At 46.1% G+C, this 21,962-nt stretch overlaps 1 protein-coding gene across 1 annotated transcript in view; it reads right to left on the reverse strand.

Moving 5' to 3' along the window:
- Positions 1-21,962, reverse strand: part of PLXNA2 (plexin A2) — a 568,789-nt gene that overhangs the window by 143,249 nt on the left and 403,578 nt on the right. Inside the window, exons 10-12 of the mRNA XM_069633272.1 lie at positions 18,396-18,596; positions 8,999-9,095; positions 6,923-7,113 (exon numbers count right to left, since the gene is read on the reverse strand). Of these exons, the coding sequence (XP_069489373.1) occupies positions 6,923-7,113; positions 8,999-9,095; positions 18,396-18,596 (489 nt within the window). The remainder of the gene's footprint in view (positions 1-6,922; positions 7,114-8,998; positions 9,096-18,395; positions 18,597-21,962) is intronic.

Below are 21,962 nucleotides of genomic sequence, written 5' to 3' on the forward strand. Positions count from 1 at the left end.
GTGTGATCTTGGTCCAACTACTGTGTCTCTCCTTTTCCTGGCACTTCTGCAACAATTAGAACCACTCATTCTGCCTCAGCACACACATCTGGAATTCAACCACATCTCAGTGACATGTCTTTTCATTCGTCTAAACCAGTGGTATTCAAACCTTTTCATACCCGTCTGATAGCACTTCGAGTAGAGCGCTTGCTTTGACATCTGTGCAGAGCCTGCTGATGCAGGTTCGATTCCCGGCAGCGCCAAACTCAGCCATTCATCCTCCCGAGGTCGATAAATGAGCACCACACACCGTGGGTAATAATATGCAGCACACAGATACCTGACGCTTTGTAGCGCTATGTAAATGCTAAATTATTATTATTATTACACCAATCTCACCCTTGAGTAAAAATATAGTTTCTCGGGCCCCCATTTAGGGTTTGCCCACTTAATCCCAAAGGGGCCCAAAGGATGTTCAGGGAGGCCCGAGGCTCTTTAAAATATAAGCAGATGATAAACTGCTCATATTTTCTATGAAACACAGTCGTCGTAGCACTTTTTTATATAAAAAACTATCATCTCAGTCCCTTTTTAACAGAGTCTGGACCCTGCTGGACATCCTTCAGGTTCCCCTCTGGAAGACAGCCCCCGTCCCGTTTGAAGACCACTAGTATAAACTCTAATGTATATCTTTTGAAGGTGTCTTTTTATCGGGGTCAAAACACAACCATACAGATAGGAAAAAGCTAGGGTGAAGCGGTTAGGGGTAAAATAAGAAGTGTAGAGGACAGGAGGCATGACAGGGGGGTCCCCAAATTAAAAGCAAACACAGAATGGAAAAAATAAATTCAAATCCATCAGATTTAGCTTTTGTGTAGACAGGAAACACTGATCATTTCCTGGGGGCCTCTGCCCTGTCGGCCTCTGTTGTGGGGGTACCCTGGTTTTATGCACCTCTTCCCCTCTTCCCATGCACCCTACCCCTGCACTCATCCCTCTCTCCTCATCCCCACATCCCTTTGACGTTAATATTTACACATCACTCTAAACAAGTGTGATCTGTCTCTTTTTAGTTGTGTTTAACAACTTTTTAGTAATTGCTCTATAGAGACTAGTTTTTTAAATGTACTCTTCAGACCCATTTCTGGGAGAAATGCAGAAACCCTACTTAGAGGGGTTGGGCTTTCTTTCAAAGTGTATTTATTATGGGCCCACTTTTCTGCTTTTGGTTCCCAGTCCATCCTTGGGATTGGCCATAGGATCAGCATTGCCAGAGGCATTCAGTAAGTGGATAAACAACCAAACAACACCCACTGCCCGTGGGTCCCTCCTCAAATGACACCCCCTCTTATGTGTACGCCAATGCAATCGTTTTGGCTTATAGTCAGTGCTAAAGTGCCTCCTCATAACCAAAACTAAAAAAAGGTGAAGAAGCAGAGGGAGAGTCAGGGGAGAGAGAGAGAAAGTGAGAGGCCGAACAGGCATATATAGGGAAAGAGGGAGAGACATAGAGGGAGAGAAGGGGTATAGAAGGTGAAATGGCGAACAAGGAGGAGAGCGCGTGGGAGAGAGAGTGAGAGAGAGCTGTACAGTCAGAGGCAGAGAGAAGGAGAGAGACAGAGGAGTGCAGAGAATGAGACAGACACACACACTTTCAGAAAATAGAAAAGACAAGATTCTTTTATTCAAAATATTTTCTAGTTGCTTGATAGGCTTGATTCCTGCGGGCTACAAATAACAGAAGCACCATCCTGAAAAGAGGCCCTTGTGCAGCTGGAAACATTACAAATCTGATTCTCATCAAATAGCTGCTGCGGGTGCAATCAAAGGCCCCAAACTGAAGGTCCCTTTCACATTCAAAGTAGGATTTTTCAACACTTACACACAAAACGGCTTTGCATGTGTGTTTGAAGTTTAAATGCAAAAAATGTACCCCTGCTAACATGAAAATGTCAGGGGAAAAGACATGGTGCGTGTTGTCAAGAAGTAATGTATATTATGTTTCGTATGAAAAATACAAGCCGGTATTTGAAAAGAAAAGCCACATTGTTTTCATGAAAAAGTTTCTGTAGGCCATAGGCAAACCCTTTTTCTGGCTGTGGGACAGATGTCACAAATAACCCCCCACCCCCACGCTCCCACTGGAAGACTAGCATCCTAGGGTTTACAACTGCAATAAAATGAGGCCTCTGAAAGGTGTGGAAACCAAGTGTCTTTTAGGCTGGCTGTCTCTGCAGGACCATGTTCCCTTGGCTGGAGCATGACCAGGATGCAGGCATGAGGTGTGAAGATGGGGGTTGCAGGGGGGGGTTATGAAGACAATACAATTAAGGGAGGCGGAAACTCCAACTTCAAATAACAAATAACCACCTTCAAACAGACTCATGAAAACTCTGGTCACAAGTAGGCCCAGAGAGGCAAATGGCTAGATGAAGCAGAATTGCCATTTGCTGAACATACAGATTTACAATTAATTTAAAAGGACTATTATAACTTACGTCTTTTTCCCAGTAACCATAAGTAAGATTTTTTTAATTTTATTTTTTTATGTCATTTTCAGGCGATTTTGGAGATATAAAATTCCTCCACCTGCTACTCAGGGAACTGTAATGGCCATCTAAGATGTGTTTCTGGCTGATCTGAAAATTTTCCAAATGTGAGAGTTGGTGAACGGGTTGAGGGTAAAATTAGGAATATGAGTAATAAATTACATGCTCCTAACTATTACACTTTTGGTACAAATGACGGAAAATTGCCACATGGCCGTGCAACATGTTGCAGATCTGGCTGTCATCTTGTTTAATTTCCCATGATTAGCTGTATCAGAATATATATATATTGTGGCAGTTGCGAGTAGAATTATGACATTTTGCCACATAACTAGATTTTTGCCACAATTTGACATGAGATCAGATGGCAATTGTAAATGAAGCTGCAATATGTCAGCTCCAAATCATTAAACCAATCTTTACAGGGAGGCTGGATTTGGGAGGAGACGGAAGGGTAACTGTTAAAGTGGAGTTACGAGAACTCTTACCGGGTACTTCCCCAAGACTGTAAACTTTATGGTGTCATCGCTGCTATGTAAGGGGGAATGCACTTGGAGGAAGGGACAGAGCTGATGAAACTTACCATCTGACAGCTGCAAGGAAACACCAGAGGAGATTGTTGAGAGTGCATCTGGGTTGTGCTGTCTATTTCTAAGAAGGCCTAAAAAAGCTGACTGGGCCCTACAGTGGAGAGTGTGAGGTCATCCTTGAGAGTGGAGTGACAGACCCCTGCTCCTATCTGTCCTGACATGCAGCTGGCTTTCCTGAACTTTTAACAGAGGCTTTCTATGTAAGTAGAACTGAGCCCTGGGAAAGCAAAATGTGGGGGAGACTGCTTGTCTTAAAACCTTTCTCTTTATACTGAGTGCAGGGGGCCAAACTGTGTAGATCCTTAGCCTATGTAACCCAACATATTAATTTAATTAATTCCCCATTTGGTGGAACACTACAGGGTGATTTTTGGCAAAATTCGATATTAACAAAGCTCATGTCCTAGTGTGCGCTGAAAAACTATAGCCTGTAATTTAATTGGGTAATCTTTTTGTCCTGTTGACCCGGACTTCTTTAAGGAAGAGGGGTGTTTTTGTTCTTAAATCAGTCCACTCTTTTTGTCCTACTTTACCCAGGCCTTCAAGTGGGAGGGCTGAAAATCATACATTCTGAAATCAACCCAATTTCTACTATCCAGCTTCCCCAACACAGGCCTTTCAGTGAAGGGGGTCCAAATCCAAAATTCCCAAATAATTCACATTTTTCATTCACCCTTCCCACACCCACAGCATAGTAGGGGTCGGCGGTCTTAAAAAAACAACAGCTAAATCTCCCTGTGGTTATTTTAAAGCGAAAGTGTGGGTGAAATAATAATTGCCATATGCATTTGTCCAGATTTGTAAAACTAAACTGCTAGCCTTTAAGCACGCAGGAAAATCGAAATTGCACAGCACTACATCTATAAATTGTGTTAACTGACCAGCGATAATTATTTCTTGAACTGATATTGAGATCAAGCATTGTGATTTGTGTTTTTTTTTCTTAACTAATTTGTATAATTGATTTGGGTAACAAGAAGTTTAATTGTGAGCCGCAAAGAAGGTGGAATGTGTAGTTTGTCCGATTATTCTTAACATCGATTACAAAAATGAACATCAATATATTTGCTGTACACCGGCCTGGTTCTTGGCTCATTGGTAGTTCAGGGGGAGAGATCCAAAGGGTATGAGATGAATTGGAGATAGGCCTGAATAAAATAATCCATTAAACAGTTTGTTGCGTGACACCTTGAGTAGGGAGGGAAGGAACTCCCCGTGTTGAGGGTGGCCTCTCAATAAACACTTACACTGCCGAGTGCTGGACAGTTCCTGGAGCCACTTTGAACCTCAGATGAGGCAAAGCAGGGTATGTTTATGCTTTTTAACACCCTTTTGAAACATTACAAAGTTTGGAACTGCCCATGAATTAGCTTGTAGGTGGTTTGATGGGTTAACTCTGTTATTTTAATGATTGTACCAATGATTCGAGTTGAGCACTTTAAAGGTCGCCCTCCATTATCCAGGACGACCAATAAGAGGTTCTAGAGCCTCAGACGCAGAACGCAGACCAGCTCACCGCAACCACGGCACCTGGCTGGCACCAGTGGTCTCCAGAACCTCCCATGAATTAAAGAATTCTTCATTCAGAGAGATTTACCAAGCTCACAGCAAACTGCTGCGGAGGGTTTCGAACCCTTCATTGCCCATCATCAGCCACAAATCAATTCATCACTAATTAACTTTCGAGCTTGATTACAATTCAGCCAGAAGATGGGTCGATCGATGGGGCGGGAGGAGGCAGGATGCTGGCACAGCCCAGACTAGGACTAGCCAGTTGGGAAATCCTGTGCCTTCACAACAGAGCCGGTGCCTGCCAGAAGCCAGCAGGGCTGGGGTAGAGTCAGTCGTAAAGCGGCAAGGGTCTTAGCTTACCATAGTGGTCTCACAGCACCGAGTAATATGCCACAATCCAGACAAGCCTCTATAGTGGGGATGGGGCAGTAAAAAACCTACGAACATACCATAACATAAAATAGGTGTACTTCTTTTTTTCAATGCACACATGCATCGTCGAGTATACCGTTCAAATACAACTTCATGTAGGTTTCTCACAAACAACAAATACAGAATTTGACAGTTTATGTTAGAACTAACAGTAGCAATTATTATTTTATTTAATTGCTTACGGTTTACATCAAACCGTTGCAGTTTTTACATATAACGCATTTATTACCATAAATACCACCAGAATTTACATATCTATATCCCTTAAAGTTCCAGCAATAAATAGCACATGATAACAAAACTCATCAGTACAATACCACTAAAATGTACACATTTGAGTTCCCTACATTTTATTCTCCCGAGTAACATATTTAAGACTACTCCCTATTGCAACACATAAGATTCAATTATAACAGCTTAAAAAAAAGGCGAACCTTGTAAAACCCTCAATGCAGCCAGCGACACTGCAACATGTTCTCCCACAAGAGGTCAGTTTGGACCCATGCTAAGCTGCCTATAAATCTGGCAAAGCACTGAACCCGTAATTGCAGCAGGGCAGGGCATTTTAATAAAAGATGAAACACATGTTCACTTACATGTAAATCATTGCAGTACCTACAGTGCGCTACATCTTCAGGAATCCCTGCGCACAAGCAATCTCATTATTCAACAAACATTAGTAGTAATTATTATAGCGCTTGGAAGCCGAAGCAGCCGGTATGAAGCACCATATGAAAGGATGAGATTTCTATTATTATTGTTGTGGCCTTAACATCCTCTCTGGCGCGCTGGATCGGGTGTTATCGTCCCGCGGCGCTTTTAAAGAAGGTCCCTGGGCCGATAATATACGATCTGGCATGTCAGAGAGGGTGTTAAGGCCATTTGCACCTCGGGTTACCAAAGCGGTGCTAAAAAAAAAAGGATTTCATTAATTGAAAGGGACGAGCAAGGCATCCCGTTCAATGGATGAAATCCTTTTCCAAGATGGCTGCCATGGAAAGGGACGGCAGGGCTCTTTGGAACCCCTTTTCCCTTTCCATGGCGGCCAGAGAAATGGGGAAGCAGCTGCACCGACGGCCTGCCCCACCACAACAAACAGGTAAGTGGGGGGTGGCAAGGGATAAAAATGTAAAAAAATAAAAGGGACGGAGGGTGGGGGCAAGAAGGTGATGGGGAGCCGGCTGTCAGGTGGGAATGAACACAGGTTTTCACAGGCAGTTCAAGCCTGCGTTCCTAGCCACCTGATTGGCTGGCTCCCCCTCCGACCCCCCGCCAGGGTGCTAATAATTATTAATAACAATTCTACTAATTTCTATTGTGAATATTATATTGTTTTATTAGTATACATGAGCAGAGAGCCGCTGCAAAGTATTTAGCTTACGCTCAATGTCTTAATAACTAACTTGACTAAAACTGTGCTCGGTACCACTTGTGAAGCTAGAAGCAGCAGCCTAGGGCAAATGAACAGCGACTGCTCCATGGAATTACATTTAAAAACAGTGTAGCATAAAAGCAAGTACACAGCTTGTTTTGTCTCACATTCAGATCTTTGCAAGCTTTCGTGACCTCAGGGGGCTACTTCCACCAACTTAGAAAGCAACTAATAGCCAGCAAACTGTATGCAGTGACAGGTCTTGCGCAGTGACTAGCAGTGCCCATGCCAGGCTGCAGAGGGCAGAGGGTTTAGATACACCATGAATGAACAGCATCTGTACACTTTGGAAAACGTGCCCCATTGCATTCTGGATATTATATTTTTTAATCAGACTATGAGTGGCTTTCTAACGCTATATTTCCATGCATGGCGGTCACTGTGGGTGGGTCACTGCGGGCGGCGGTCAGCACTTTGGCACTTACCTCTGTGATGCGCGGGTTGATGCACTTGACGTTCTTGCTGGACCAGTCGAGCCACTGACCGTATGGGGTGGCACAGTGCTGGCGGAGGGTGCACTTGCCCTCTCCTCGGCACCAGCCGCACTCAAACTTCTGGTCGGCTTTAAGGCACAGGCCGCAGCTCTCCCTCTGTGCCTCACACTTGTAGAGCTGGACTGTGGAGAGATCAGAGGACAGGTTATGGTGTGAGTAGCGCCTAGAAGTTGGTAAACGACCCAGAAATGAACAAGGCACAGTTCTAGTTTTAGAAATCAAGAACAAGAATCTCCCAGATATACAAGGGCTCCCTGAAAGTGACCAGCAGCTCCCCTTCAATGGCCCATTCCTATCCAGCATGGGCCCTGTCTGAATAGCAAAGTGATTTTGGGGTGTTGCTAGGTCTGGAAAAGATCTGGGGTCATGCTAATGTCAGGAATAGCAGGACTCAGGGCTAGCTAGCATTTTGGTTGTAGGACATGAGCGTCTATCCGGGGCTACAACCAAAAGACCTGGACTATAACCCCCTCAGCCCACCCCCCCCTTATGCCATTTCGCCAGAGTTGTTCCGGAGTATGCCATCCAGAGTGGAGAGCGCAAGGACTGCACAGGAGAAAGAGTGCTCAGGGCACTGTAGCCCATTAATGTGGAGGAGTCTGATGTAGTTGAAGGGGGTTGAATAAGGCATGGCTTGGTAGTCTTCCTGTGGTGTGGGCTAGACCTGTGATCGCTGACAGAGAACGGTGCAAGGGTGAGATTCTAGAGGGTGCCAGGTTAATTGGGTACGATGGATCTATGGATAAGGGTAGTGGGCGGGGAAGGGTACATGCAAACATGTTGGCGGCTGGTTAAATGTTTGCAATGATTCTGGTGGTGCTTGTTGGGTTCTCTTTTGGCTGCGTGGAACCCAATCCTCATGGGGTTAGTTGTGGTAGGTCAGTCGGTGGGGTGAAAGAGCGCTCCTGGTACAATGAACTAAACCTTGTTTTCATACTCATTCTGCACCAAGTTCACATTTTATAAAGTTATCTAAATAGGTAAAGACATAGGGCCTCATTACACGGTAGGCGGTAAGGGTTTACCGGTACCAGTATTTTACCGGTACCGGTAAATCCTTACCACCTTACTACGAGGTCCCTTTGCGGGTTGGGGAATTTAACGCCTGCTTTTTGCAGGCGGTAAAAACCAACCCGCAAAGGGACCAGTGGAGCTAATTACGGTACCGCAATTTGCAGTACCGTAATTAGCGCTTCCTCATTCCCATAGAGCCCTATGGGGCAAAAATGGGAATGGGGAAGGGCAATGGTGGAAGGGGGAATTACCGCCCCGCCAATCTTGGAATGGGGCAGTAATTCCCCTTTCCACCAAGGCGGTGCCGGTATTTTACCGGCATTACCCATGGTGCTAATAGCGCCATGGTTCTCCGCCTACCGTGTAATGAGGCCCATAGACTCTTGGTTTAGCGCGTGCGGGGGCGGGTAAGGAAGGTCAAGTCCACAAAATCATTTGAATGAATGGCGCCCATAGAATTAGCGCCCCTACACAATGTGTATGTGTATTTTCATTTCTATAGGTATAGCGCCTGCAGTCCCGTGAAGAAATAAATAGAGTATTATAAAACATCTGCATGCTGCTGACCTCTGCAATTCCAAGGTGCTTTTGGAGGGTGAAGGGGTGAGTGCTGATTCATCTGGGTATTGCCTCGAAGCATTGTTAGCCCATGCCCCAAGGAATGCTTTGAGTCACTGTTACTCATGATGCGACCCTCTGGGTGTTTTGGACTCCAGCTCCCATGACCTTTCACCAAAGGCTATGATGGCTAGAGATCATGGAAGTTGAAGTCCAAAACACCTGGGGGCCACATAATGAGTAACCATGGTCTAAGTACTCTACCAGGAAATCTGTATGATTAATCCTTCAAGCCCCACTATGGTAACATGGCTGTACTTCAAAAGGACTTGGGTAAAAGGAGGTCTGACTAAACCTCAGTGCAATGGCTGCCACAGCATGAGTGAAATAGTTGCATTTATAGGGTTGGGCGTTTCAGGGTTGAGGGTGCGTTACCTTTTATATCTTCTGGGTTGTCAATGATGAAGTTTCCATTCCACACCACAGCGAAATCCACTGCAAGGCTACTCTTGTCCATGCCATCATACAGGTACTGAGAAAGGAGATTGGGAAGTGGTTAAAGCCAGCATTAGAGGGGATTAAATCTTCTAAGAGCTTGCACACCACTTTACAGTCTCGAACACGAATGGAAGTGCATGCAGTTTGGAATAGCAACATATTTCATCAAAGAAGATCCCCTACAGACATTGATTCTGGTCCATCAGGATTCTGGCAGTCTTTACTCCCAGCCCGTTGCATTTTCGTTCCTGTAGATGTGTAGCAACTAGAATCAAAATGGCTCTCCAGCTAGATGCCACTATGGCTAGATTTAAAACTGAGAGCTGGAAGACACACCTTCCTGAGTACTTCGTGATGATTCAAGGGTAACACATCACAGGGTCCTGACCCACATTGCACCTCAATTTGTCAGAACACATTATCCAAGTACAGGGAACGTGTAAGGATGCTTCAATCATGCCCCATGCTATGCAGTGGTTTCCTCTTGGTACAATTTACACCTTCTGTAGTTTTACTGTTCTGCGGATGGTGATCTGTTCGCAATGAGGTGCAGCACTACCGAAATATCAGCTCTCTTCTCTACCATATTTTAATCAGTTTATTCCAATGATTTTCAGAAATGAATGTCTCTGCTACTCCAGTATGCCTCCCACCCCCCCCCCGTAGGGTGCCCCTCTCTTCTCCCTGCACGAGGCAACTTAATAACAAGCTCTGCCTCAGTCAGCTCTGCTGACCTGGAAATTGACAATGCCTGATAACAAGTGCGGCTGTTCTTTCCATTCCCTGGTGTCCCCTAGCTTTCTTGTTCATTACTTTGTTCTTGTCCCTCCATGGCTTCCCCCGCCCAAACAATAAATCCCCATGGTCACAGGCTGGGAATGTTTAGATGAAGGAGAGCTGGCCAGATGAGCCTTCTACTTTGAAATCATGTCCAACGGCGGATATCGGACAGAGGCGGTTCATTTAATTCAGGATTATTTTCTTGCTTTGTTTGCTCTTCTCAAAACCGCTTATAGCTATTGGTCACTACCGTTAATAAAACCCCTGGAAGATGTGGTATGACCCCCTGACGGCCGAATGTCCAGCTCTATAATGACCGGCGCGGAGATCGATGGTGTAAACCGTTCGGTGCCACCATGGCAACACATGTTTTCATTTGGACTGAATTGCTATATTTCCCCCCTGTATTGATCACTCCTTTCTTGTACGCTGGTCTCTGTGCACCGTACATCGATTCGCAAGCACATTACCATTAAGATTGATAGGGTCGGAGCGGACAGGGTGATTGCAGCGTGCAGGGATCAACATGACAAAATGGCGGAAGGAAAGGGATTTCAGGACACAGGGTCAGAAGAGTTCGACCATTCGGATGCAAGCGCCTGGACTGTGCTCGCCGAGCCATGCCGAATGGAATGGTTGGGAGGAATGAGAACTGACAACACCACATTTTTGGTTCCATGTAAATTATCCCTGCAAAAATGTCGCCTGGCAAAAAAAGTCGCTAAAAAATGGCAGTTTTTTGAAGGGACATTATTCCATTGAACATGCGGGGGACATCCTTGCAATCCCCAAAACCTTTTTATTTTTTTAGAGGGGAGCAGGGAACAACCCTTGACCCCATATATATGGTACGATATATAATGTCGCCACAACCTTTTCCTGGTGACCATATATATATAGGGATAATATTACCAAATACCACATTTTTTAATGTTTTATAAAAATACATATTTATTTGATAAATATATCAGAAACATATGTCAAAACATCACCCAGAAGCTCTTCTTTGAAGTTCACCTCCAGTTAAGAGTCACTGAGCAATGCATTGTGGTATTCTCTCTCTCTCTCTCTCTCTCTTTCTCTCACTCTCTCTCTCTCTTTCTCTCTCTCTTTCTCTCTCTCTCTCTCTCTTTCTCTCTCTCTTTCTCTCTCTCAATGTGGAGGTTGTTAAAGGTGGAAAGACCTTTTAATGAGACTTATTGTCGGTCTTGCCCTTGCATCATAAGGTTGGTTTGTGGACGTAAACCAAATGAATGGACTGGTGGGGACTTTAGGTGGATCTTCCTGACTTACGTTCTGCTGGTAATTTCCCCAGGCTATCCAAGTGGTAGTCGGACTCGTGAAAGTGCGGACCAGGACTATTTATCAGGGGGTGGATTTGGTTGGTTAACAGGTACAGTACACGCTTTTCATTTATATCCAATGAGAGAATGTACACACACAAAACATTTTTTATTAACATATAATCCTCATATAAGAAAAGCCAAAGAGAAAAATCACTTTAGGTGCAGGGAGGTAAACTTTTTAAACAAAAATATCACAATGTGTGCGGCGAGTACACAGTTTTAAGAAGAGTTTTCAGAGTTCAGTGAAAGAGTCTTTCCTAGAAAACAATGTTTCAAGACCAAGGAAGACTAGTTATGCAGATTAGGGGCCGTCTATGGCTGGAAAGTGTTACCTTTATGCGAAAGTGTCCCATGGAGCAGTTTCTGGAGTTCCCGCGAAGTGATTCCCACAGGAGCGGTAGATAGTCAGGAGAGCAGGTTCCCAGAGGCAGTAGCGACGCATGCTGTTCTGAGACCACTGTGAGTGGACATCGGTAGTCATCGATGCATGGTTCCCACATCATCCTTGTGCACAGGATCGACTTCTGAGGATGGGGACAGCTCAGAGGGACCCCAAGACAGAAACAATAGTGAAGAAAAATGGAAGTCACACCATAGACTGCCCCTGAAGAAGTAGCAGGAGATGATTCTGGTGGTGCTGTTGCAGGATCAGAGGTAGTCCAGGCCCCCTGAAGCTTACAGTTGGGGGAGATGGAACCAAGTCATTTGCCTGATGCCCTGGGATGAACAATCTCAGTGCCGAACGGATGAGACTTCTAGCAGCAAAGGGGCACGTGCTTCTGGTTACGGCAATGCAGGAATGGTCAGGAGCTTTAGGGAGATTAAGCCTTCAAGGAGGTGTTGAAATCAAGTTTTTCCCACCGGATTGGAGAAATGAGCACCACAGAGAGTTCCTTCAAGCTGTCTGGAGATGCAGAGCTTCGCGGTCAGATTTGTCGGCGCTGTGAAGAATCAACTTCCGGGGAACCAGTGGTCCAGGGATGGATATCGGTTTCTAAACCATCAATCAGGCCCACACCTCTAGTACACCAGAAGGGATCCAAACAGATTGGAAACACAAGTCAATTATAAACCTCCTTGTCCAATTTTGGTAACGTGGACGGAACAGCAGGCTTATCTCTGCAAGGTTGTCGATCGTTGGTTAGTTGCAACACAGCGAAAATACAATTATTACCCAATGATAAAAGGGACTGTCCAGTCAGGGTTGTATACAAATATCTACTTTATTACTACAATCGACAGTGCTAGCACACTACAAATATGACCCACCCTGTAAAGGAACACAGAACAGACAGTTTCATGAAGGAAAGGGATACACTCTGGATACTGACAGGAGGGTAGTCGGTAAAGCAATCAGTCGTAACTGTTCAAGGTTATTTGGTTTCAGTACCAAGGGAACAAGGGGACATAAATGTCACCAGGGGCCTTCAGAGAAGGACCAGGGGGACAGAACCACAATGTATCTGGTGCTTGGGATGCTCTTGATGCTCCAAAGGGGTGAGTCGGTACCAAGATGCTTTGCAGCTCCTGCGACAGCGTTCAAGACGGGAGACAGCTGCAGGTATCAGGTGGCAGTCAGTAAGGCAAGCGAGGCAGGACGGAAGGCTGCAGGCAGGTCTACACGGCGGCTCGGGGTCAAGAATCAGTGTTTCTGTGCTGGTTGGCAGAGGCGTTTCGAACAGCTTTAGTGACTGCAGCATGACAACAGTCAGTGGTGCTATCGGTCGCGGTTGAAGATCTCGTCTGCCTTGAAAATGTCCTTAATAGATGGACACTGGCTGATGCTTTTTGTGGCAATCCTCCTAGCTTCTTCGCAGTGCTCGTATTTGTATTTGTATTTTTTTATTTATATAGTGCGCCTGGCCCAAAGGCATCTGCCGCCTCATGTCGTCCTTTAAGGCGGACGGCCCAAAGCTGAGGAGAATGTTTGCAGGCAAGGCCTTGTGATTTGTTCAGAGACTTTCTGGCACTTCCCACCTAGGAAGCTTGCTGGCATAACCGCGCAGGGCAAGCTGTGTGCTGGCTGGGTATCGGTTCTGGAGCTGCTGGACAGTTCCTCTGAGTTCTGTATCTCCCTCTGTTCCCTGAGAGATATTTAGGGGAGGGATTTTGCTTCCCTCTTGGGAATCCTGGCCTTCCTTCACTGACGGAAAATGTAAGGTAGATTGTACCTTCAGCCAGCGTCCTAATGAGCCCTTCTTCTTACTCCTTTCGAAGTCATCGGATGATCAGCCCTCTTTTAAAGCAAATAGGCCCCAGTGATTGGCGCAGGATAAGCCATCCTTACTGAACCAATCCTGGGTCCCCACCAACAATCTTCTGTTATGTGTGAGGTCATACCCAGAGTGCTTTGCAACAGGAAAGGTAAAGGGGTGAAAGCATGTACTACGTCCCACCCATCTTTCTGCCGTGGATCAAAGGGCCTCTCTGGTTAATTCAGCTCTGTGTGGCTCCTGATCAAAGTGCAGGTCTCCCTTGAAGTTATGGCGAAAACAGACTTTCTGTCTCCATCAAATCACATACTTCTTCTCTCTAAAAGGGGGTCACTTGCAGGGGTTGCCTACTGTAAACAAGTGTCCCAGACTTGACATTCACTGCCCTTCATACTGAGGCATGGGAGGTGACTTCAGGTTGCCACAGATGCATATCAAAAAGGTGTTGGGTGTCCTGTCCCCTTTGTCAGCTTGGCAACCAGACATCCCGCAGGCCTGCTTCAATTAACTCTCACCAGTATGCGCCGACACCAGCAGACTGACAATGGGCAGGGTGGATCCATGGAGCCTTTGATATTTAATTAGGCTGGCGATGGCAGGAGGAAGGTGTTGCCTCCTTCTCTGGATGCTTGCATGTACTCCTGGCTGTCACATTCCAACTAAATGTGACAGGAAGGACTGCAACACAGATCCTTGTTTCTGTTGTGCAGTGAGCATAGGCAAATTGTGCGGTTTAGCCTCACACATTTTCTGAAGGTGATCTCCCATCATTCAATTTCTTAAAAAAATATCAATAAAAGCCCATGCGGTTGCACACTCACCGCGCGGATGGTCAAATTCCTTACAGGCCCGTCAAAGGATGCTTGTGCAGAGCTTTGGCTCTTTCAGCTGTAGGCCTTCCAGGAAGGGAGGTACAGAGTTCCAGCAATAAACAAGATGAGAGGATAAAGGGGTCCACGTTTACCCCCTCGGAAGGCTGTGAGTAAATACAGCACACAATCACACATCAAGCATTGTTCCAACAGAGGGGTGGACGACCACCCTTCCCAGAACTCCTATGCATTCTGGACGGGTCCCTCAAACAAAGAAATGAAGCATACTATCCCAGACAGGTCTCTGCATGTGCCTGTCAGAACTGGTTCTAGCCTCACAACAACTCCCCCAATGATGGGAAACAGGCATTCGATGGCCAATATGGACACTGCTTATAACCAATAGTCATGTGACACCCTCGGGCCTTCAGAGGAAACAATGACATCCTTCATATTGGGTAAATGGAGGGGGGCGCCAAAAAGGACTCAAGCAAGTAACATGGATTTCACCCAGAGGCCAATAAGCCAACTCTAGCCTAGCCAAATGAAGAACAGAGATGGGGTAACTTTTCTGGGAATCCTTTGGGGTATCGCTGCCTTTGCAGTCATTAGGACTCGTAAGGCGGAGCACATTAATGAACAGAGCCACACTCTCAGACTTTAGAGCAAGAAAGCGAGGAATCCTGTAAAAAGTGGAGAGGGTCCTCCAAGGGAGGCAGAAAAGCCTAAACATTGGAGTGATCTCCCAGCAATAACCAAGAAGGGCGGGGGCTGTACAAGAGGGCTGCTGCCCCTACACACTTGAGTTGCAATACTTAACAAAGCCCTGTCCTGCCAGAGCTAAACCTGGCATTATCCCCTTTCGAGGTGTTCCACGCCTCTCCTGTGCGGTCCGACTAGCAGACAACGTCTTTTCACGCTATTTGGATATTCTGTCCCAGTTCTTCGGCTCCCTACTTGGCCTGTTACACAAATATGGCAGCCTAGTAGGACCTCTGGTGGCAGCATTGGCATTAGAGAACGCCCCGACTGCGGCTATTACAAGCAAGTAACCCCTTCAAGCTAGAGAACTGGTGCCACAAGTCTAAAAACGTGGAGCGTAGTCTCACTCTTGGCCAATAGCTTTGGGCAGATGTCATGCACACAGCCTCAAAACTGTTAATCCTATTTTGCAATTCAAATGTTACATTTGAATCCAATCCTTTTAAATCTTAGCCCTGAGCAGTCGCGGACTTTACGAGTACTGAGTGTCACATTTAATAGGCAATGCATCGCAAGGGTACCAGAGGCAAGCGCTCTGAAACCAGCTTGCCAGCTAGTTACCATCCAGAGCTACAGTCCTACTCCAAGGACCAATGCAGACTCCAGTCCTATTTATAATGCTGATTGTAGGGTTTTCAACTTTTTTGTTGTTTTTAGTGTGTGCCAAGTGTTTTGATTTCACATTAGAAAATCGGCATAATATCCTATTTTACATTTCCCCAATGATCTCTGTTAAGTGCTGCGGACGAGTTTGCTTGCCCTACTTGCATAGAAATGCATAATAGCCCGGCAGTTAAAGGGTTAAGGGACGGACATCGGGTTCCACTGTGTAGAGGCATGGGGAGTAACCAATGATGTCCCACAGTACTTCCCCAGAATCCATCCTGACTGTGACACCCCTTCAGAAATCTACTTAATGTGGCCAAATGCCTTATTCTGTAGCCTTCTGCGATCACTGGAGTAAGCACAGTTTTGTTTAGGTATAAATCTCCTCTGACTTAAAAAAAAGGCCACACATATTTCCTTTACTGTGTTGATTTAATTTTATGGACCAACAAGAGTGACTTACTGATGTAAAAAATGATTTTGGAGTTTGACAGAGTCCAGAAGTCTCTTTGAAACAGAATTAAGAGTGAATAAGTGTGCTTCGAAATACATTTTTTAACATTTGCTCATTGCGGGACCGGAAAGAGAGGACCCGTACACAATCCTGCTCTTGTCACGCACCCAATGTCTGGAACTCAATCCTCTTACTGGCTCGGAATGCCCCCACAATTCTCCAATTAGCGCAAATCTCTCAAAACGTTATTTCAGCAACATCAGACCAAGGACTAATTCCAATGGAGGCACATACCAATGCACAGAGCTCACAGTACTGTGCTACTGTTAAAAGACGTCGGCCCAAATTCTGACTACCCACATCCTGTACATCGCTCTGCTGCTCTCGAGCCAGGGAGCGCTGCTGTTAAAAGGCACAGCCCAAAAGCTGACTACCCAAATCCTGTACAGCGATCCACTGCTCTTGAGCATGGAGCGCTACTGCTAAAAGATGCCAGCCCAAACGCTGACTGCACACATTCTGTACAGCACTCCACTGCTCTTGAGCCAGGGGCGATACCGTTAAAAGACATCAGCCCAAACGCTGACTACCCACATGTACAGCGCTCCACTGCTCTCGAGCCAGGGGCGCTACTGTTAAAAGAAGCCAGCACAAACGCTGACTACCCACATCCTGTACAGCACTCCGCTGCTCTCGAGCAAGCGGCGCTACTGTTAAAAGACGCCAGCCCAAACGCTGACTGCCCACATTCTGTACAGCGCTCTGCTGCTCTTGAGCCAGGGAGTGCTGCTCTTAAAAGACGCCAGCCCAAAAGCTGACTACCCACATCCTGTACAGCGCTCTGCTGCTCTCGAGCATGGAGCGCTACTGCTAAAAGACGCTAGCCCAAACGCTGACTACCCACATCCTGTACAGCTCTCCACTGCTCTCAAGTCAGGGAGCACTACTGTTAAAAGACGTCTGCCCAAATGCTGACTACCCATATCCTGTACAGCGCTCTGCTGCTCTCGAGCTAGGTCTACGCTTTACACAATCAAAGAAAACCTTTTTGCTTTAGTCAAATTCAAGGTATCACCGCCTAGAAGGGCAGAGTGTCAGGCTATTTTCTTCATGCTATATGCACTTCTAAAATGTAAACTGCAGTTATGATAAGAAGGGAGAAGGCGCTCAATTGTGACATGTAATATTAAAAGGAAGAATTAAAAACATAAGGAAAACATCAATATGCCATTTTCAATAAAGTACTGTTTAAAAAAATACAAAATGAAAAAACAGCCTGTGGCATCTGGCAGGGATGAGAACGTTATGAGGCAAGCTTAAATGTTTAGTCATGAGCTTTCAAGAACACCAGGGTGCCATACCTGTCTAGTCTCTGGCTTTATCCCAGAGACTCCAGGTTTTTACGCTTTTCTCTGGGTCTTCGGAGAAGAGCGTGGAGTCTCCAGCATTTCCGGCCCTTCCGGTAACCCTGCCCATACCTCGATGTGATTGGCTACAAACGGATCGATAGTAGCGAATCACGTTGAGGTATGGACAGATGAGCGTAAATCTTTTGAGGTATGGGCCGATGATCGTAAATCTCGCTTAGATTGGCGTCATTTCACATTGATTTTTGTTGAAAAAAGAAATGGGGGTAGCGCTGGTGAGCAGACTCTCATGGAATAGGGGGCGGGCGTCTGATGACATCATCCTCCGGCTTTTTCTTTAGCAAATGTAGGCCAGGTATGAAGGGTGCTTCTGGAGGAGGCGGTCCACAACTTCAGCCAGTGCTGAAGTTTAGCATAATATCGAGGACTTTAATATTTTTTAGGGTGCGTGTTCCTGCTTCATAATGGGGTATGGGCTTCCTGCCTTTGAACGTGTGTCCGGTTAAAGGTGCGATTACAAAATGTTCAAATGCAATAGGGTCGGGTCAATTGGACCGAAAACATCGGGTCAATTGGACCGAAAACAAAAGGTTCGATTTTTTTTTTAATATATTCTTTATTTTGGGTTTCCGTATAAGTAAAAAAAAGTGTTTTTTTACCACAAAAACAGGGATTGGGGGGATCCCCCAAAAAAAATAAGAAAAAATAAAAATGTTTTTCAAACCTTTTGTTTTCGGTCCTTTTGTTTCCACCCTATTGTATTTCAAACCTTTTGATTCAAACCTTTAACCTATAACCCCTTGAACGACTAGCAGAAACAAAATACATGTAGTTGTTGTCAGTCTTGTTAACAGAAGTTGGCGCTATCCTGCATGTTGAATAGGGGGGACCACCCAAGATGGTGTTGAAGTCTCTCGATTCCTTCGTCTCACCCTCCACCCCATATGGTCAAGCCTACTTTCTCGCTGGTGTTCCACAAAGGCCTTACGCTTACCGAACTGTTCTGGCACTGGACGCTGGAGCTGTTGAAGCGTAAGGCGGGTACGCGGTGCACTTCGCCCTGGATGTTCAGCACACACTCGTACCCACGCTGACCAGACTGTGGCTGTGGTAGGTTTCGGGCCCGCAGAGTGATGGGCTTCACCTCCCTCACCGGGATCAGGATCTCCTCGGTGGGCACAAGCTGCGGGCAGTCCTGGAAAGAGAAAGTAGGCGGGGCGTTAGTGCAGGTATGGGAGTCTCAATGAGCGTGTACATCTCTTTAACCCAATGTAAACAACTTTCAGAGGCTGGAAGGTTCCAGGCCTCAGACCCACTTATGAGGTGACCAATGCAAACCCAAGAAGCTGAACCTGGGAGTGAGATGTTGAGGTCTCTGTGTGGGACAAACGTCAAAAGAAGGGCATCCATATTTAACCCCATTTCACTTTCACCCCATGATCTGTGAGGCCAAACACCAACTCTCTAACCACCCATGTTCATCCTCCCCCAACTCATCTTCCCCAAAGTTTGCTTTAAAAAATTCAATTAGGGATGAACGTTTTTCTTAAATATGTTCAGAATGAGTTATGAGGACGGCCTTATGCGATGGTTCGTAGGGCTGCCACCTGCGGCTCGCCAGGTGTTATGCACTATTGCATGTGCTGACTTTGAAATGATTTTTCAAAACGTCCATTGTGCGATGACGTTTGTGCAAAGTGACTTCCGAAAAGTATCTCTCTCTCACTCCCTGCCCACCTCGCCTTCCTCATGCTCCAAAGGCCCCCCGCATACCTTATCCCCCTCGTCCCACCCAAAAAAACGATCCCTCCCACTTTACCACACCACAGACACGCTCCTCCCACTCAGTCTGCTCTCTGCTTCAAAGTCTGGATGCCCCCCCCACCCTACCCTTTCTCTACTCCTCGTTTATCCCCCTTACTCTGCCGGATGTCACAGAAAGGTTTGCGCAATAGATATTTTCTCACTACAAAACATCAATTTCCCAATCCCGGAAGTACACCGTTTTGAACAACAACTCCCAGCAGCCCTGCTAAGCATACTCTGTAGGCAGGGATCATGGAAGTTGTAGTCCAAAATATCTAGAGAGCCACAGGTTGAAGACCCTTGCAGTAGGGGACAAAGAGGTTACCTCACAACCCTAAAGATGAATTGCACAGAGTAGATGCCAGCCTGTGACCAGTACCGTCACTCCACAGAGCTGACGCCATGTTGGTGTCCTTGGGTCATCCTAGAACTCTCCACACCTTGGCGTTATAATAGGGTTTCAGTTTTTCCAATAAAGCGCCACAACAGATCTTCAACACAGCCATAAATCAAAGGGTTACAACATCCCTTCCTTCCTCAAGGCCAATGAGGACATGTCTGAAAATGTGCCCCCCCCGGGGGTAAAGGGAAGCTCACAGTGAGAGAATGGCGTCTGGAACCACACAATCCATCCTTCTGTGCCCCATGGTGCGTCGATACTGCCAAAAAGTAACATCAAACACATGAAGGAAACAATAAATCGAATCCCCGTTCTGCAGTATATTTTGTATTTTTTTTTGTTTCTGTTTTAAAGGGAACTCGATCGCTCTGAGCTCCGGCCAACTCTCAAGAAAGTCGGATTCTCAGACATGAAAGGAAACAGCGCATTAGCCAGACCGAAGGGCCAGACATCCCGTGTGATGTCAGTTCCCTTGCGTGACATCACTTCCCGCTGACGTCATCATGTTGCAGCCATGTCACTTGAGAAAATGGTTGCACTGATTAATGAGAAAATGGAGGGGCTGGGTAATGAATTTTGTGGTTACTCAGGATGTGTAGGTAAGACTGGGGACCATGAAAGCCTATGGAGACATAAGAAGGGGGACAATACAAGCCCAGGTTGACAAGAGACTGGGGGCAATGTATCCTATGCAGACAATGCAAGCCTAAGAGGATCTAAGAAGGGGGACAAAGCAAGCCTAGGAGGCCATTAAAAAGGGAGACTATGCAAGCCTAGGAGGATCTAGGAAGGGGGACAAAGCAACCCTAGGAGGTCATTAAAAAGGGAGACAATGCAAGCCTAGGATGGCATAAGACTGTGTACAATACAAGCATATGGAGATTAGCGACTGGAGACCTCAGACCGAGGACATGTGTTTCTTATTGAATCCTAGGAGGACAGAGGGACATGAGACTAGGGACAATGCAAGCATATAGGGCCAAAAGACTGGGGGCAATGAAAGTTTATGGGGACATATGATTGGGGACAATGAGAGCCTATATAGGGACATAAGACTGCAGCCAATAAAAGCTTATGGGTGCATATCATTCGGGACAATGAGAGCCTATAGGAACATGCCTAAGGACAATGCGAGCTTATGGGGATTTACAACTAGGGATATACGATTCGGGACAAAGTAAGCTAATGGCGCCATTGGACAGAAAACAATGCAACCCTATGGTGCCATAAGGCAAAGAACAATTCAAGCCTAGGAGGACAGTGGGGCAAAGACTACTGACAATGCAAGACTATAGGGACATCAAACTGGGGGTACAATGAAAGCATATGGGGACATAGCATTGGAGTCATTGAAAGCCTCTATGGGGCTTGACTGGGGGCAATGAAAGCATATGGGGACATAGCATTGGAGTCATTGAAAGCCTCTATGGGGGCATGGCTGGGGACAATGAAACCGTCTGGGGACATAGCACTGGAGTCATTGAGAGCCTCTATGGGGGCATGACTGGGTACAATGAAAGCATATGGGGCATACCATTGGAGTCATCGAGAGCCTCTATGGGTGCATGACTGAGGACAATGAAACCATATGGCGACATAGCATTGAAGTCATTGAGCGCCTCTATGTGGGCATGACTGGGAACAATGAAACCATATGGCGACATAGCATTGAAGTCATTGAGAGCCTCTATGCGGGCATGACTGGGAACAATGAAACCATATGGCGACATAGCATTGGAGTCATTGAGAGAATCTATGGGGGCATGACTGGGAACAATGAAACCATATAGCATTGAAGTCATTGAGAGCCTCTATGTGGGCATGACTGGGGACAATGTAAGTGTTTGGGGACATAGAACTGAAGACATAATACAGCTGACAATGCAAGACTATAGGGACATAAGACTGGGGACATAGGACTGGAACAACGTAAACCAACAGGGGGCATTGGACAGAGAACAATGTGAGACATGAGGCAGGGAACATTAACGCTTATTTGGACCTAGAGAGGGCTGAAGAGTATGGGGCATAAGAATGAGGGCAATGGCAGTTTAGGGGAACATGATAAAGTGGAGAGTATGCGTGTATGGGGACATACCGCTGGTGCCATGAGGCAGAAGACAACAGAAGCCTTTGTTGACATAAGTCCACAAGACAAAGGATGCAAGACAAAAGACTTTGGGGACATCAGAAGGAGGGTAATGCAAGCACATACCAGCAATGGATGGGGCAAAGGGGGTAGGGCAATGGTCCAACTATGTGGGCAAGACTATGGGGTGTATTAGACCGAGGACAATGCCAGCCCGAGTACATTGAGAGCTTGTGGCAACATAAAGTCCCAAACAGCCCCAAATA

The sequence above is a fragment of the Ambystoma mexicanum genome, chromosome 13 (genome assembly GCF_040938575.1).
Source record: "Ambystoma mexicanum isolate Mex_15411 chromosome 13, UKY_AmexF1_1, whole genome shotgun sequence".
Lineage (NCBI taxonomy): Eukaryota > Metazoa > Chordata > Amphibia > Caudata > Ambystomatidae > Ambystoma > Ambystoma mexicanum.